Source organism: Oryzias melastigma, linkage group LG20 (genome assembly GCF_002922805.2).
Source record: "Oryzias melastigma strain HK-1 linkage group LG20, ASM292280v2, whole genome shotgun sequence".
Classification (NCBI taxonomy): Eukaryota; Metazoa; Chordata; class Actinopteri; order Beloniformes; family Adrianichthyidae; genus Oryzias; species Oryzias melastigma.
Window position 1 is genome coordinate 22218594 of NC_050531.1, and position 16711 is coordinate 22235304.

Below are 16711 nucleotides of genomic sequence, written 5' to 3' on the forward strand. Positions count from 1 at the left end.
TGATCAGTGTAATTCCAGCAGATTCTGAAGGAGAAGAAAAGCACAAGCCGCTTTTCTCCTTCAAATCTGCTGGAATTGATTGTCTTAACGGTTGAAAAGTTACAGTTTGTTAAAAAATTTGTGTTGAAGCATCATCGGCTAAGGTGTTAAAGGTTTAAGTATGGGTAGAGTCAACAGAACAATGAATTTACTCATTCCTTTTTTTTAGCACAGAAAGCTTTATGTGAGCTTGAAATTTCCGCAGAATCAAAAGAGATCAGAATCAGTGGACGCAAACCATGCATTTCTGCCTGGACTCAATATGCTAACACTAGCATCTAAAGCATTTGCCAAAGGTTTTTTCACTTCTAAAAGTCTCAAAGCTTTAGTCCAGGGGTCTCAAACTGGCAGCCCACAGGCCATTTGCAGCCCCCCCGTCTTAAAATGAGAGCTCAATGTCTACTAAGCAATATCTTCTGCATGTACACACTTGTCTGATGATAGCTTTGTTTTTGCTTTGTGATGTTTCAGCTCTATGTTTAAAACTTTACATTTGTTATTGTTGGATCTGGTCGTCAGAAAAGTCCTCAGCAACAGTTGCTAGCGTCGTTAGCCTCTGTCGTTTTACAGACACGCAGAAGATATTGCTTAGTAATACATAGACATGAACAAATGTTCAATAAACTTGTTCAGTAAACATACAGTGGACCAAAAACATATTTTTGGCACAAATGGAACCCCATACAGCCCAGCCTCAGCCAGACTCTGCCTTCAGTGACCCTATAGTAAACCGAGTTTGAGAATCCTGCTGTAGACAATCTGATCCCTGGAGGCTCTAGCATATGCAGACATACCATTGGAGCCTTTTTGGGGCTGGGTTGGTTCTTTGGGTTGGTTCTTTATATTACTGAAAACTGGTGAAAAAGATTCCACGAGGTTCAGGAGACAGATCGTTTGAACTCCTTGTGGATCAGAACTATTGTTGGGTCAGAGGTAGGTCGGAAGCAGGTTTTTAGAGTGGACCATCTCAGAATGAATGTAGACCGGACTCAGAGTCCGGCTGGTGTCCAGATGCTGGAGGACTATCCATCACCACAGAACATCTTGTCGCCTCTGTGATGTCTGGAAAAGAAAAAGAGGGGCTCCAGTCAAACTGCAGTGTTGATGGGCTTTCAGTGATTTTTTTAAGGACATCTAAAATTTTAAATATTTAAAAAAAGTACAGTGCCTCAAAAAGACTTCTAAGCTCCAGGTATTTTTAATTGAAACATTGTCATTTACAAAGTTACCAGAAAACATGGCACCAGTGATGTTGACATGTTTGATTTGGGTTACAGTTTACAAAAAACACAAGTTGATGCCTTTTTTAGTTGTTTTAGACTTAAAACAATTAATATAAATCAGGACAAAGAAATGTTTAATCATTGATTCCGAGACCACAATAAGAAATTTCAAGTTACATCGCTCACTTAACTCCACTCGCAATAAATTAGAGATATTGTGAAAAACTCAGTAAATGTCGTAAACAAAGCTTTTGTTTTACTTTACAGATTTTTAGTATAAAGAGATAATTGCGTTGAGGTGATAGAAACACCTCATTTGGTCTTTTCCTCATAAGGGTCTCACTGCTACAATCTGCCTTAGTTATTGGGGCCAAAACAAATCTAAATAAAAACATTTTACAAGTAGCATCAATGTCAACATTCTGTGGGTCTAAAAAGCTGATTTTACCAGTAAGTCATTCCAAGTTTATCGTTCATTTTGAACACACAACATCGCCTAACGGACGAGCAGCTCCACCTGGTCATAGTGTCTTCAGGTTGGTAGTAGACAGCCAGGTTTTGCAGGTGAACGTGTGTCTGAGACCACACAGCTGCAGGCCGTTTACCAGATGTGAGGTACTAGACTTCACCACTTAGATTTGAATGACAGACAACTGTTGCAGGTGACTCCACTGACACAAGGATACTGAAGTGAATGTTTGCAGTACAAGACCATGTGATCTGGGCCCCATAGAGCAGGTCTTGGACGAGATGAAGCAGAGACTGGATTATTGGACCGCCAGGTGAGCTAGCAGAAATGCATGTAGCACTAGTGGAAGAGTGGAATGCTTCAGAACATCATCATGAGTCTTGTGAGGAGCATGACACTGTCAGGCTGTCATTGCAGTAAATGATGAAAATACCTGCTATTGACACGGTCAATGTTTATCGTTATTATTGTCTTTATTTTTGAGGGTAATCAAACTAATGGAAATAGTCTTTCTTCTCATTTGTTATATCAAAGGGAACTCTTACATATTTCATTGAAATTCATATCAAATAGGAAAAGCACTCCTGAACATAACTATAAGTCCCTAGCTTGTTGAGATAATTTTCCTCGTGTACCCAAGTGAATTAGAGTAGTTTGGAGGCTGATGGAGGGTCTGTGACTCTTTGGTACTCCTCACTGAGTCCTGCGGTACTCCGGGTCAACCCCACTGCTCAGACACTAGCTCTGGGTCTCTGGTTTGTTTAACTTCTGCATAGAGGCAGTTACTGTGGCCCCTAAGCTGTAACCTGTGCATCTACATCACCGGACTGTATTCCAGGATCAGCAGAAAAAACAGGACTGTGTATGTTTTCTCATTGTGGTTCTGGATGAATGTTGAAAAACCTTTCTTTTGAAGACTCTTTGATGATTTGAGTGAGAGTCCAACCATGGGTCCCCTTTGTCCAGGTCACATGATGCCGTTTTAGGACCAGCTACTACCGTTTGGGTGCAGGTGGGTGAAGCAGAGTCTTCGAGGAACAAGAGTGGAGAAATGCCCAGCTGCAGAGGGAAAGAGCATCAGGGTCCTGAATCCATGCTGACTCGGAAGAACCTTATGTTGACGTCCCCTACTGTTCTGTAGAACCACCGTCCTTCAACAGAGATGGAGATGAGAGTGACTCTGTCCCCGCTGGCTCGAATCCTATTGACCACCTCTTCATGCTCCAGCTCCTCCACGGGTTCCTCGTTTACGGCAAGCAGCACGTCTCCATCCTTCATCCCTGCGTCCTCGGCAGCGCTGCCAGGATCCACTTCTCTGAGCACATGGGCTGTCGGGTCAGAACCAAAGAAAGAAGGGTCGCATTAAAGCCTCACAGCTGAGCTGAGGCGCTGCCTGCATTTAAACTAAACAAAGTCACAGAGATTTTTCTAGTAAAAAACTCAAGTTTACTTATTTTTTATGAGTAATCAAAAATGTATAGTGTTTATTAGTAAGATCTACTTTTCACTTTTAGAGCATTCATTAATATTATGTAAATTTTATTAGAGAAATGTATGTTTGCTCTATTTACTTAAGATTTGATAATAACCTTACTTGTGGACATAAGTACATCTTACTAGATTGTTGTTGGTAGTATTTATATTCATAAATGCAGTAAAATTTAAGCAAGAATTGTAAGTGCAAACTGTTAAGAGGATTTTCTTAAGTAAATCTTATTAGTTGTTTTTTTCAGTGTTGATTTAATAACTTTAAACAAAACATCTTCAATTAATCAATTATACTTTAATTCAAAGGGAAACTGGCGAACAACACATACAAGACATATTGCCCAATGGTGGGCAGCAGCCAAGCAAGTCTGGTGGTGCTAATCGCCCAGAAAAAGCACACGAGGGTACAGGAATGAAGTTAAAAAAATCAAGCATCTTTGATCTGTGTCGCAGATGGGGGGGCTCAGCAAGATGTTGAATCTAGGAAAAGGGTCATGTAGAGGGGAGGAATGTATGGCGTCAAATTATCGCCAAAAGTCTCCCATGGGGGTATTACAAACTCCACGGGCATAAACCAACCTCCACGCTCGTAATAAACGTTCCATGGGCACAATTCTGCCTCCATGAGCGCTCCTGTATCCCTGTGCTACTAAAGTCAGAACCACAGAGGCCAGTGAGGGACATTCTTCAGCTAGCTTTAGCAGCACACTGGAGTCATGCAAACCGGAGAGAAACTAACAAAAATATCCTCTTTAAGTTTCTTTTTATTGTGCTTTAGGCTAACCAGATGAGGCTACTGTGTTCATAAAGGAGCAACATGTGAGTAAAAAATATTTTTATTTTATTGGAACTTATAAATAAAAGTGCCAAAGACTATGCTAGCATTTCGTAAATGCTATTTCAGACGTAACACGTCTTTTAATAATGTACGTATGCTGTTAAGATATCAGGGTAAACATTTGTGACTGACAAACAGTCTCAGAGTTTTACGTTGTGCACAGAGAGTGTGTAGAAATGCAGTTTTGTTTGCACTCAGCCCATTAACGTTCACCGTCTCATTTCTGGAGATTTTAAGACGTCTTACATGCTTCTGAAAATACTTAGGGGCATGTTATCCAAAAGATTGTCATGTTTATTTATTTTTTCTTAACTAAGCGTGTCTGTGTAAACAGCCACCGATCTTTATTTAGATTTACAACAATATTAAGCTCAGGCTTCCTGTCACGTCACACCATATCACCATCTCTCGCTGGTTGCAAACAGAGCAGAGGTTTTCTCCTGCCAGTGTTCTACAAATCCTTCTTATCTACACCCACTGCACATGCCCAAAATTACATCCTATCATTTATAAATCTGTTATCTCTCTAATGCTGTGGTTATTATGCTTCTTTTTGACGCTTTGTAACTCAAGGTTACATTTAATTCTATGCTTAATGCAGCTAATGGAATGCTACACTTGTCAATCTAACTCTGGACTTTTATACGGGCTAAATACCTCAAAACTTCTGGGACTAGTTACTACACCCCATAACTCTACAGCAGAGCCGTACCGACACACAGCCTCTTTGTCTGCATGGTGAACGTTTAAAAATCCACGCTATTTGAATTAAACAACATGATCGCAGCGCAGAATATGAACTAAGCCTTGGCTGAGCGGTTCATTTCCAGTGTAAATTCATAATCCTCGCCCCCCTCCCGGCGTTTGGTTGGAGGAACGCCGATTTCAAAACGTTCACCACGCAGACAGAGGCGCTGTAGACGCAGATGTGTTGCAGGTCTTCTGGTTTATCTCCATACGGCTCAATAATGAAAGCCGCACGATCCATTTGAACCCGGAAAACTGCTGCGGCAGAGCTTGCTGTGTTTTCATCATTGACTGTAAAAATACTGGACTTCTCGAGCTATGAGGTCCCCCATTGGAAATGCATTACCTCCACTCCTCGTGAAAATAAACCACCGCTTTCACCGTCACTTCCTGAAACAGATATCGCCATATTGCAAACGTCTGCAACCCATCTTCAGCGATTGGTCTGAGTCTCTGTGAGTCACAGCTGAGTCATGAATCTATAGGAAGTACTGTCGCCAATCTGGAGTGAGTTTATTGTGAGTTCTCGCCTCTTTCCACGCATCTACCACGAGACCGCGGAATGTAAACTGCTTCTACTTTAATAACACCGGCTCGGGAGAATTGTACAAGTCATTCTTCAACCATTCCAACATTTGATTCTGTCAGCGGTCCTTTTGGATTTACTTACATTTATTCCTTTTTGTCGAGATAAGAGGAGGATTTGGGTGACGCCGCTGCAGAACGGCGTGCGGCACCCCCTCGCGGGCCGCTCTGCTGCAGCTTGTCACTTCACATGCGCTGCCACGTTACAGTCTGATCAGATGCACGTGAGAAGCGCGTTCAGCTGTATTTAAAATAAATAACCATCCTAACAAGTGAACAGCTGGATCTTTTTCTGTTTGAAAATACGATCAGGTCCTTCCAAGTTTGTCTCGCGCTCCTCAGACGGCTGCGTCTAATTCAGGCTGAAGCTGGAAAATTGCGGCGAAGATGAAACTTTGGTTGGTGATTTTATGGAGGAGCTGTACCATTCCGTATGATACGCAACTTATCATTTATAAGCTACAATCAAAACAGTGAAATAAAGAAAAACGAACGTTAAACAAACAAAAAAGTCCAAATCACATAACCTCAGAGTGAAATCTATTTCTACAGAGTAAATCCTCATCTAAAAATGTCGACAGCATGCTCCTCTTGTTGTTTTAAACTGCTGCATCGGTACATTCCATTGAGGAAAACAACAGTAGGACAATGATTGGTACATTGTTGAATTGTAAAGTAGGTGTTAAAAGGCCTTCACGGACCCATTGATGAAGTCTGCTCCTATTGGCTACCTGTCATGTGTCAATCAAACCCCCCAGACGTTCCACGTCAGACCCACAAACGCTCATTGAGCCATCTGATTGGTCAATTTATAACTCTAATAACTTGTGATAATGGAAAAAAATCTTTAAAAAAATTAGGATTAGAAAAAAGAAGTTAATCAGAAAGCAGCAGAGGAAGAATGATTATTCTGAGATATAAAATGACTGAGAAATAACTGTCTGTTTCTCAATGTAAGTCAATGGGACTTTGGCCTTTTTGGAACCCAGTGGTACTTCCTATATGGAACACGGAAGGAGGGGGGTTGCTCTGTCCAGTTATTTTATGGTTTGCCCTCTTAGCTTAGCTGGAAGAAGCTCTCTGTTCAGTGTGATCATACTCAGTCACAGCATGTTTCCTCTTCAGGTGTTCATGCATCACTGTAGCGCTGCTGTGGAACACAAGTTCTGCCTTGCAGAGATTGCATTGGACACTTCAAAGAGTAATGAATGTAAAAATGAATAATGCTGCATTTTAATTCATTTTATGTCAGATAATTTACTATTATTGAGTCACAATATTAATGTTCAGCCTGTTAATGTTATATGATCATTATTGTTTACAGTACTGGTATTCAAATTAATTTCCTCCTCTTTATATATAAATGTCCTGCACTTTTCTTAGATAATCAACACTTTAGTCATGTACTCTACGTGTGTACCGCTACCAAAGAACACCTGTTGGATCAACAACACCGCTAGAGCTCTCATTTTGGCGGTCAGATTCTGCAGCTGCCCACTACTCCGCTAGAATTAGGTTGATTTTAGCGCGGTGTTTGGACACGTTACTGCTGTCACTGCAAACAATGTTTTTGCTACATTAGAAACGGCGCGCTGTGTGCATCTACTTTAGAAAAATACAGGCACAGCTCGGACCGTTTTGCTGGCAGCCGCTACGCTATCCGTGTGTGCTTTCATCTGTTAGCGGAGCAGGTGGTGAGAGCGCATGAGGAGCCTTGCCCCTCCCCACTGCATGCAGAAAAGCAGCAGAGTGCACTCCGTGTTCGTGCTGTACCCGCGCAACTATGTTTTTAGGCATTTGGGCTAAAAACTTAGTGGTCCGGTCAAAATTGGTGACGGTGTCGCGACGATGTCCTTACATTTCACTGTTGTGCTCACGCAAAACGCCCCCAGGTGGTATTATTTTAGGAAACCAATTCAGGGAAAGAGAGGACCAGTAATCGTTCGTGAGTTGAAATATCGCGATAGTTCGCCATACCGATATTTTGACCCACCTCTACTTAGCAGATGTCTTTGCTATTGCCTTTCCCATGTTACCTGAATATACCACCTGGATGAGAGGTGTGGTGTGTGACCTTTAAAGGTTTAAAGCACAGCTTTAATAGTAAAGTGGAAATACACAGAAGATGACAACACATTATGGAGGCTTCTTCCAAAAATGTCCTGCTTCACGTCAGTTATCTGCTTTTTGCAGCTTCTGTCTGGTTATGGAAGAAATGCATGTTAGATGTTTCTCTCGCGTTTCATTTCAGAGTATCCCTGATGCATGCAGAGATCTGAGGCCATCACCTGTCCTCTGTGGGCTCTTCACCCTCTCCTGTCTTAGCAGGAAGCCGTATCCATCACTCCTCCTCTCAAGACGCATGGTCTTGGCGGTGTGGGGCAGGTTGACGTTTTCTGCCAGCTCAGGGAAGATGGGAATTTTCCTCCTAATGTAGGAAGACACACTGCCAGGCTCGATGACCAGGACGGTCACAGGGTCGCCGCTCTTGTTTACCTGAATCCCACACAGCTTCTGCCTCAGACTCTTCACCCAGAAAAGAGCAGAGCAGATCAGGCAGGAAAACGCTTACCATTCTACAGAGCGAAGCCAGCGTGAGCGCTGATGCTGAGACGCCGTTGATCCACACCAGCAGGTCTCTGGTGCGGACTCCAGCTTTTTCTGCAGCCCCATCTGTGACTGTGCTCACCGAGAAGCGACCCCATCCACCTGCTGACACAAAGCATTCTCCCTAAGCACTGATGGAGACTCACCACGTCACTTTTAGAGTATTAGGAAGATGGGTCAGCCAGCTGTCCTCAGATCTTTCTGTTTTGTCCTCATGGAAGACAAGATGAGGGATGCTCAACTGTGGACTGAGGAAGTGTTTGAGGACAGAAGGTTGGCTGTGAGCTGCTGCCATCACTGAACATGAAAATCACATTGTTTGCGTAAAAAGCAGGCAACACGTGAACAACATTTACTTTTGTGCAGATAAGAAAGATTAAATTAGATCTTATGAAACATTTTTGAGTTCAGTTCTGGAACTACACGTTCTGCAAAAACAAGAGAGAGAGAGAGAGAAAAAAAGCTTCCCTAGAAACACAAAAGCTTTGAAATAGGGAGAAAATTCCTCCACAATTACAAGAGTTAGTAGGTCGCATTGGAAACATCGCTGAGAGTCTTCTGAACCAGGAGGTGGTGTTTTCTGAAGAAAGTGAGCAAAACAAAATCAACATATTTATTCAGATTTATTCTCACTGTAAGATCATTTGCTGTAGTGAGGAGGTTCTGATTTCCTGTAAACCCAAATCCAGTGTAACAGATTTTTCTGAGACTTAGATCTTGCTTCCTGAAAAGCTGCATTTTAATATTATCAGAGATAGAATTTGCAGACTAACAGAAAACATGTTCCTCTTAAAGGAGAAGCAGATTTTTTGTGAGATCAGATCAGCAAATATTCCATCTAGATTTCAACAGATGATTTTTCAACATGAACTTCAGCTGCAGAGACTTTCTGAAGATGTACCGTTAGTTTGGCTGAAGCTCATCCCCAAGCCCTGTTCAGGATCTCTCCTGACGTGACACAGTCTGGACCTGGACCAGCTGTCCCCTTTGGAGGCTCTGCAGAGTGTCTGCAGGTCCACGCCCATCTGCACCGCCTGCAGAAAGTGCAGCAGCAAAAGTTAGACCCACAAAACAAGCAGTCATGGTCCACTCCATCAACTGTATCCTGGCCTCAAGGCACTCAGACGGTGCAGCTCTTTGAGAGACAGCCTTAGCACTCTGTGGTGAAAACCCACTGAACTATTCTGTGGGAAGCCAAACATGAAACTGATTTCTAGGTTTTAACCTGAGAAATAAACTTTTCTGAGTCCGGATTATACCATTTTCATGTTTGAACATCCTGAAAGGGCTGTAAAATATTAGCTTCATCAGTCTGACCAGATGTTCCGATTAGCATGTTTGTGACTTCATCAGAGATCATTTGACTCTTTGTTCTCACAAAAGGTTGGGACGCACGTGTGAGTGCATGTGTCTCCATGTACCTTTTGGACTGCATTTCCTGAACTTGGATACCAGACAAAACAGATGAAGCTGTGATTTCACGGCTCTTAGCCCTATAACGCCAAAAGTATCATACTTGATACATGACTTTGTCAGCCCTCCACAAGAGTAGTGTGACATTTTTTTACCTGAAAAACCAGATGTATACAATCAGACACATGCAGTGCACAGATAATCCATCAGATGACAGAAATTAATTCATTGGGGAGCTTTCCAGTGGCACTACAAGGCTGCCATATTTCAGGAGTTGGACACATTCGGTTTTTGAAGAAGACGTGAAATCTATTTCTACAGAGTAAATCCTCATCTAAAAATGTCGACAGCATGCTCCTCTTGTTGTTTTAAACTGCTGCATCGGTACATTCCATTGAGGAAAACAACAGTAGGACAATGATTGGTACATTGTTGAATTGTAAAGTAGGTGTTAAAAGGTCTTCACGGACTCATTGATGAAGTCTGCTCCCATTGGCTACCCGTCATCTGTCAATCAAATCACCCATAACTGTGTGTTTCTCAATGTAAGTCAATGGGACTTTGGCCTTTTTGAAACCCAGTGGTACTTCCTATATGGAACACGGAAGTAGGGGGGGCTTGCTCTGTCCAGTTAAGAAGTTAAGAACTTTGATACATTTGAAAAGCTTATGGTAAGAAAAACATTCAAATTTGTACTAAAACGTCAATCGGAACATTTACCAAGTTGATGCAGGGTGAAAAATATTAAAATTTCAGAAGCTATATATTTGTAAATAAAAGTTGAAAATGCCGTATCAAATTTGATACAGCAGGGATTTAAGTTAATGCTACCCCAAAGCAATCAACTGTCATTATATTGTATTTCATGCATCATATATAACATCAAGAAACCTAAAGTCCTTTTTTATTTTTAAATTACATAGCTTGGTATATTTAGTGCAAAAAAACTACATTTGTAACTTGCTGTATTATGATGATTGACTAGTTTGGTGTGGTCAGTATAAAATTACTTGTAGTTTCCTTTTGATTACTGCGGCAGTGGCTCATGTGATAGAGCGGCTGTCGTTGTGTCCTTGGGTAAGACACTTAACCCTACTTGCCTCCAGTGTGGCTCCACTGGTGTGTGAATGCGTATGAATGTTCCGGTGATGGTCAGAGGGGCCGTAGGCGCGTACTGGCAGCCTACTGCTACAGTAGCAGTTTACCATCACCAAATATGAATGAGGTGTGAATGAATAATGGATATACAATGTAAGTGCTTTGAGTGTCTGGAAAAGCGCAGATAAATCTAATCCATTATTATTATTATTATTATTTTTTTAGATGTAAAAAAAATACAGTGTGGAAGATGTTCTGAACATTATTATGGATGGAAATTATGGAAGAAAATATTATGGATGAAATATAAAATATATGGATGAAATTATGGATGGAAATGATTATGGATGAACCACTGGGCAATGTGAGGCGTTGGGATTGGAAAGCCAAAACCGACATAATGGTTCCCAGACCAGCCATTATTGACATTTACAGCAGGTTCATGGGAGGTGTTGACCTTCTTGACATGCTTTCTACATTGTACGAGTTCAGTTGCAGATCCAGAAGATGGTACATTTACATTTGGTGGCACACTGTGACAGTGGCAGTAATCAATGCATGGATCCGCTACAGAAGAGACCTGGAGAAACTGCAGCCCAGTCAGAAACCCACGCCCCTGTGAAGATTTCAGGCTTCTGTGGGTACAGCCCTCACGAGTGCAGGAAAGGTCAAAAAGTGTGGTAGACCTCTGTCCTCTCCAGAAACAGTGCCAACCCCTCCCCGCAAGAGAAAAACCACTGAGGTACCCTCTAATGTGAGAAAGGATGGCCTTGAACATTACCCAACAGAGATGCAAGCAATGCACAGGCCACTTTACCCACGTTTACTGTCAGAAATGCAGAGTACATATTTGCCTGAAGAAGGGAGAAACTGTTTTCAGGCCTACCACCACGCAAAATAAATAGGTTCCTGACTTCCACCCAGTCAGTTCCAATGATTAATTTTTCATTGCTTCAATATGGTAGCCCTTTTTATGTTTTGAACTTCAAATTTGTTGCATTTGTTTGGGTCTTGCCATGTTTTTTTTAGTTTGGGAAGAAATTAATATTTGATCTCTGTGGACCTGATGTATCAAATATGATACAAATTGAAACTCATATATAAAAAAAAATCATATTAGAATTTTTTTTGTCTGTTTGTTTAGAGGGACCAATAAAGGCTTCAAGTTCAAAGAATTGGAATTTTCTGTCAATTCTTTAATAGTTCAGGCTTTACAGGGTTGTGTCTGCCGGATTCTGGTTCAGTTTCTCTTTGAATGAGTGAATAGAAAAGTTACATGTTATGCATCTACATGAGTGTGCATCCAAACAGTGTATTCAGGTCAAGCCCCATCTTCCATTTCCCAATTTGATGCAGATGTTTATCACTTTATTTAGTTTTCATAACAATTCTTAGGAGAGATGTGTTTTTAAACATCCTTCTCAACTCATTAGGGCTCAAAGTTTAACATTTTTTGGGGACATGCTCTTTGGTTTGGCAGCAGGGTGAAGTCAAACCACCATATGTAGAAGCTTGTTGTGTCCAGAGGTCTCCTTTGCACTGTTGTTGAGTTCAAACACCAATCAGTGTGCCGCTTTCACTTCTGGCTCCATCAGAATCAGAGTGACATCAGAGACTGTCTATGAAGTCTGTGTTATGGTTCAGAGTGCCATAAAAAGTCTAAGATAGAAAGTTAGGTCAAAGCTCCCTAAGAACACATGATGTTAGGAAACGACTGATAGTCTAACTGAAGTTGTGCTTGATTTCCATCAGTGCCCCGACAGCAGAATGAAACACTGCTTCGCTGCTGTTCCTGGTTTCGTTTTGTGTCGTGGAAACGGCTCACGGTCATACTGTACCTGATCACATTCCTCTTTCCGAAGCACCAAAAGGAACAGGTGTGTTCCACACGACTGGATCTTTCTCACCACCTGTCAGAGCAGACACAAACGTGATCCAGCTGTAGACGTCTTACTGCTGATGCTCTCTGCTGAACTTCCAGATCAGCTACGATGCATAAAACCCACTCAACTCAATGCAGCAGAACACCCAGTAAAGGACATTTCATGTTTCAAAACAACCTCAGCTCACATCCCAATGTTCTAACCAAACATTAACAGAAAATTAAGACTCTGCTCCACTAGTGATCATTGCACACTGAAGAATACCCTGGAGCAGGGGTCAGCAACGTTTCACAGTAAAAGAGCCATTTTACACTACTCATCTAAACCTAGAAGGAGCTGCATAGTTTTACTTCAGCCTTTAAAAGGAAATAAACAAATAAATGCACTTACTTAAAACATTTACATTTTGTTGATATTCTGATCCTGAAGGAAGTTTTATTTTGAAAGACTACCTGATTCTCCTACAACGAGGCTGACTTAGGAAGGCATCGGTTCAGAATCTTTAGCACACAAAATGTTCCTTTGTGTCGAAGAAGAAAAAAAATTATGATTTATGTAAAGACAAAATATGATCAATCTTTTTTTCCTGAAAGATAAAAGGAGCCTGGATTAAAGGGTTAAAATGACAGTCTATGGGAGAGAAAAAAAACAAAACAAAACATGTAATGCCTTTTTTATGGATTGTTTTTTTAAACAGAAACAGCTTCTATAAATCAACAACTTTGTCTTATTGAATCTTCATCATCTGCATTAAAAAAATATCTGATATTTTTTCTAATTTTTTAAACAAAATTTTTTGTAGTAGCATTTTGATTTAATTTTTTTTTTATAAACTGGAAGTTTAAAAATACCTTCTTCAGCCCTGTTCAGACTGGTCTGTGAAAATATTCAATTTCAGCCGGTCCATGGCCTGAAAAAGGTTGGGGGCCACTGCTCTAAATCACCAAATGTAACTTTCAATCTGGGATATGACAGTAAAACCCGAACCACAAAGTCTTTGTTTATGACACAAAATAGTCACAAATAAACTGGAATAGAAATATGACTTTATTTAGACTGTCTTATCTTATTACTGGAGAAGGGAATAACCTTCCCATTTCTGCTGTGTTGTGAAGCAGAGAGCCTCTGTGTCTGTGGACCTTAAACTTCCACAGGTTGAAGGTTTCAAATGCTCACTTTGTTTACTAACACAGATGTTTTCATCATCTCCTTAACATTTCATGAGCCAACTGTTGATGAATTACTTCTGACATGAGACCCAACAGTCCAACTTTGTTTGAACAAACGTCTCACTTTAGTTTCCATCAAGCAATACAACATCTACACATCTATCAATTCTATAAATCCAGACATGCATTCATCATCAAAGTTGAAAGGTGGAATCAGGAAGTATGTGAAGTTTGATCACATGAAAAGAGGTTTTTAACAAAAACATTGCTTTTTTTGGAGACGTGTACAGGGAAAGCAGTGTCCACAGATAAGTCATACTGCAAAACCCTTGAAAAAAGGGTGAATATATATCAAATGCTGAAGATGCCTCACCTGATGAAATTCCATGTTGTCCACATTTTCCTCATTCACCTCCAGCAGCCGGTCTTCAGCCTGGAGGCCGCTCTGCTCGGCAGGACTCCAAGGTTCCACATTTGTGATCTCATAGCCTTGGCCGGTCCGATCCAGTCGCAGGTGGAACCCAAAGGTCTGGCACTCCACGCGCTTTAGAAGGCACAATCTGGGTGTAATGGTTGGATCAGGCTCTGCAAGCATAAAGTAGTGAAGCTAATCATCAATGGTGTAACAAAAACCAAGAGGCTAGAAAAGGCTTCTCAACTCACCTGGATCATCACTGATGACCAGAGCTGGGTTATCAATCCCTTCCTTTGGGTTGAAGGTAAATCTAAAGTTTCAATAAATCACGTCTGTATGACCAAAACCTTTTTGCTCCAATAGACTGATTATTAAACATTTTCATGAATAGCCTTTGGCTACAAGATGTCAGATTTCACTAGCAGTACAATTAGAGGAGAGTTTTTAAATGAACACCTGCTGCTCTGTAGAAACTGTCATAGAAAACGACAGCTTTTGTGATTTTGGCTGAAAACTGCATCATCATAATTAATAAAAAAAAGAACACTGGGAACAATTTGAAAATAGAACAAAAGATTATTGGAGCGAGACTGTAAGCCAAGTGAAAACAGAAAAAAAATGTTGATATTATGTAATATTTGGTTATAGGTTTCTTTATTACAAGCAGATCCACAATGTTGTTCATGTAAATTGAGCTACTTTTTCTTTGAACAAATTGGAGGTTCTGGTGAGGTCATTTAAATGGTCTGGTGTGGATATTTTCATTGACATTTCATTTTTGATCTTTTATCCTTGTTCTGCTGCCTCTGCTGGCCACAGGGTCTGCGTTCTTGACACACTGAACTGGGTGATTAAAGGGTAAACCGCATAGAAGAACTCACCGTGGACGGTCCATCCTGAATGCCTGTGGGAACAACAGCATGACAGTGGGTCAGGACAGGAGCCGCAACAGGACAATGTAAAGGCTGCAGGAAATTTGTTTTTTGGGGCAACAACAACATAGCCAATAGAAAATGACAAAAAAACAAAAAAAAAATCCATGGCACCAATAAAGGGAAACAATGCTAGAGTTCTGCAGAACCACAAGAGGGATCATTACTTAAAAGTGGAAGTTGTGATCTGAAGGCTTGTTAAAGGCTTTTGTTGACCAAGAATGACACAGTTGTAGCTGCATTTACTTCATGTTAAAACTGATGAGCTGTGATGTTTTGCATGGCTGAAACCTCAGAACACTGGGAGGATGGACTTTTTTTATCACATGACTGCTTGAGCTCACAGCCTGAGTTACTTAGTGACTTGTTATCATCTGCAGCAGTCAGAGTGCAGATGGAGGAGGGTGACTCCCTAAATACCAACACAAGGTTTACTTTCTGAGAATCACACTAATGATCAACACATAATTCACACACGGCATCAGGGAAGGAATACAACTTCAAAGAGTTTGTGTACAGCCAAGCACACCAGCTCCTGCCCTGCAGTTACTGCTCAGTTGTGGAAAAGAGAAAGTGAGACAAGTCTGAGAAACTTTGGACTGAGATGGAGCTTCATCTGTGAGTGATAGCAGGAAGAAATACAGCACAAAGACAACTTTACCCAGGAAGAAAACAAAAACCGTACCAGTCAAATCCACTTGAGTCTGTTTGAGACAACAACAAACCAAGGAGTTCCGAGTGCCTTGCTGTGCGCTGAAGCAAAGCCAAACTCCTCAGTAGACTTGAGGGCCTCAGCACTACTCAATCCCCGTGTGCCATCAGTTACAAGCTCACATCCAGACTTCACAGAAACAAAACCAAACAGAAAGTCGTACCTGTGGAGGATGTCGTGGAGTCCTGAGCGAGTCTTCAGGTCTGTGTCTGTCTGCAAATGGACAAAGTTCAGAGAGTGATCTGACAATCAGCAGGTGAGCGGCTCTCCTTCCCTTGCAGCCTTCTGAGTTAAACATTTACTCCCCAGCGCAGACTGCTGTGCTCTGGGAGAAATGATTGTGGTGACAGAGCCGACAGCTGAAACGGCTCATCACCTGTCAGGCAGAACGTAGACAGCGCCATTGTGGGTTTTTTACCAACTGTGATACGTGGTGGACCTGAAAAACAGCAACCACCTCAAGAAGCAGGAAGGACAGCTGAAGGTTGCTCTGGTCTGCAGAACCATAAAACTCATGATGACCAGGAGCAAAGTGCAAATGGATCTTGGAGAGTCCAGATTAGGACCTGCACTTTAATCAGTAATTGCTGTATTCAAAGTACAAAAAAAACAATTGACTTGGTAAGATTTACATGACCTGATTTATTAAAATCTTTCACAATAACTTCATTCATGTGCACGCAAATTAGGTTTTTCAGATGGTCAACTAAGAGTCCATGCAACGGGGGGACTCAAGACGGCGGCGTAGGGATAGGTCGGGAAGGCTGGTGCAGTACTTCACTGATAATTCCATTTAACCTTGACTTAGAAACCAAAAATCACATATTGAGGGGCTCATAGGCGTAAAATGAGCATTAATAGTTACTTTTTGAAACAGTCTGACGCAATGCCACGCAGGAAGAACCGAATATCGGATGCTTCCGAAGAACCCAACCAACCACCTAGCATAAGTAGCATGGATTCTAGCGCAGAAGCGCCGCATGCTTCCACGGATGCTAATTTGACCACGCTTCGTGAAGCTGTTGGTGAAATAACGGCGAATATTTACAAGATGAGAAGCTGGGTCCAATATAGGAGCTACTCAAAAAACATG

The 16711-nt window shown here is 41.4% G+C and overlaps 1 protein-coding gene across 3 annotated transcripts; it reads right to left on the reverse strand.

The window, feature by feature from the left end:
- Positions 1 to 632: 632 nt before the first annotated feature.
- On the reverse strand, positions 633 to 16075 carry LOC112151635 (Na(+)/H(+) exchange regulatory cofactor NHE-RF3). 3 transcript variants are annotated; one of them, XM_024280654.2, is made up of 11 exons: positions 15782 to 16075; positions 14856 to 14878; positions 14223 to 14284; positions 13933 to 14144; positions 12346 to 12417; positions 8898 to 9030; positions 7962 to 8101; positions 7678 to 7885; positions 2863 to 3059; positions 2635 to 2790; positions 633 to 1101 (listed from the first exon to the last, which is right to left on the reverse strand). In XM_024280654.2, exons 1-11 carry the CDS (start codon positions 15914 to 15916, stop codon positions 1069 to 1071), a joined length of 1371 nt encoding a protein of 456 aa, XP_024136422.1. In that variant the 5' UTR covers positions 15917 to 16075; the 3' UTR covers positions 633 to 1068. The 3 variants fall into 3 exon arrangements, with proteins under 3 accessions (XP_024136422.1, XP_024136423.1, XP_036073363.1); XM_024280655.2 differs by having other exon boundaries at positions 7962 to 8098; positions 15782 to 16074; XM_036217470.1 differs by lacking the exon at positions 15782 to 16075 and having other exon boundaries at positions 14223 to 14265; positions 14856 to 15167.
- Between the last annotated feature and the right edge of the window lie 636 nt (positions 16076 to 16711).

Bases quoted from the DNA above. Each gene is read 5' to 3' on its own strand.
- LOC112151635 (XM_024280654.2), bottom strand. From the start codon at position 15,916: ATGTTTAACTCAGAAGGCTGCAAGGGAAGGAGAGCCGCTCACCTGCTG. The intron at 14,285-14,855 runs GTGAGTTCTTCT...TTGAAACTTTAG, and splicing joins TTCAGGATGGACCGTCCACG to ATTTACCTTCAACCCAAAGG. The intron at 12,418-13,932 runs GTGAGGCATCTT...CTGCTCTGACAG, and splicing joins ACAACATGGAATTTCATCAG to GTGGTGAGAAAGATCCAGTC.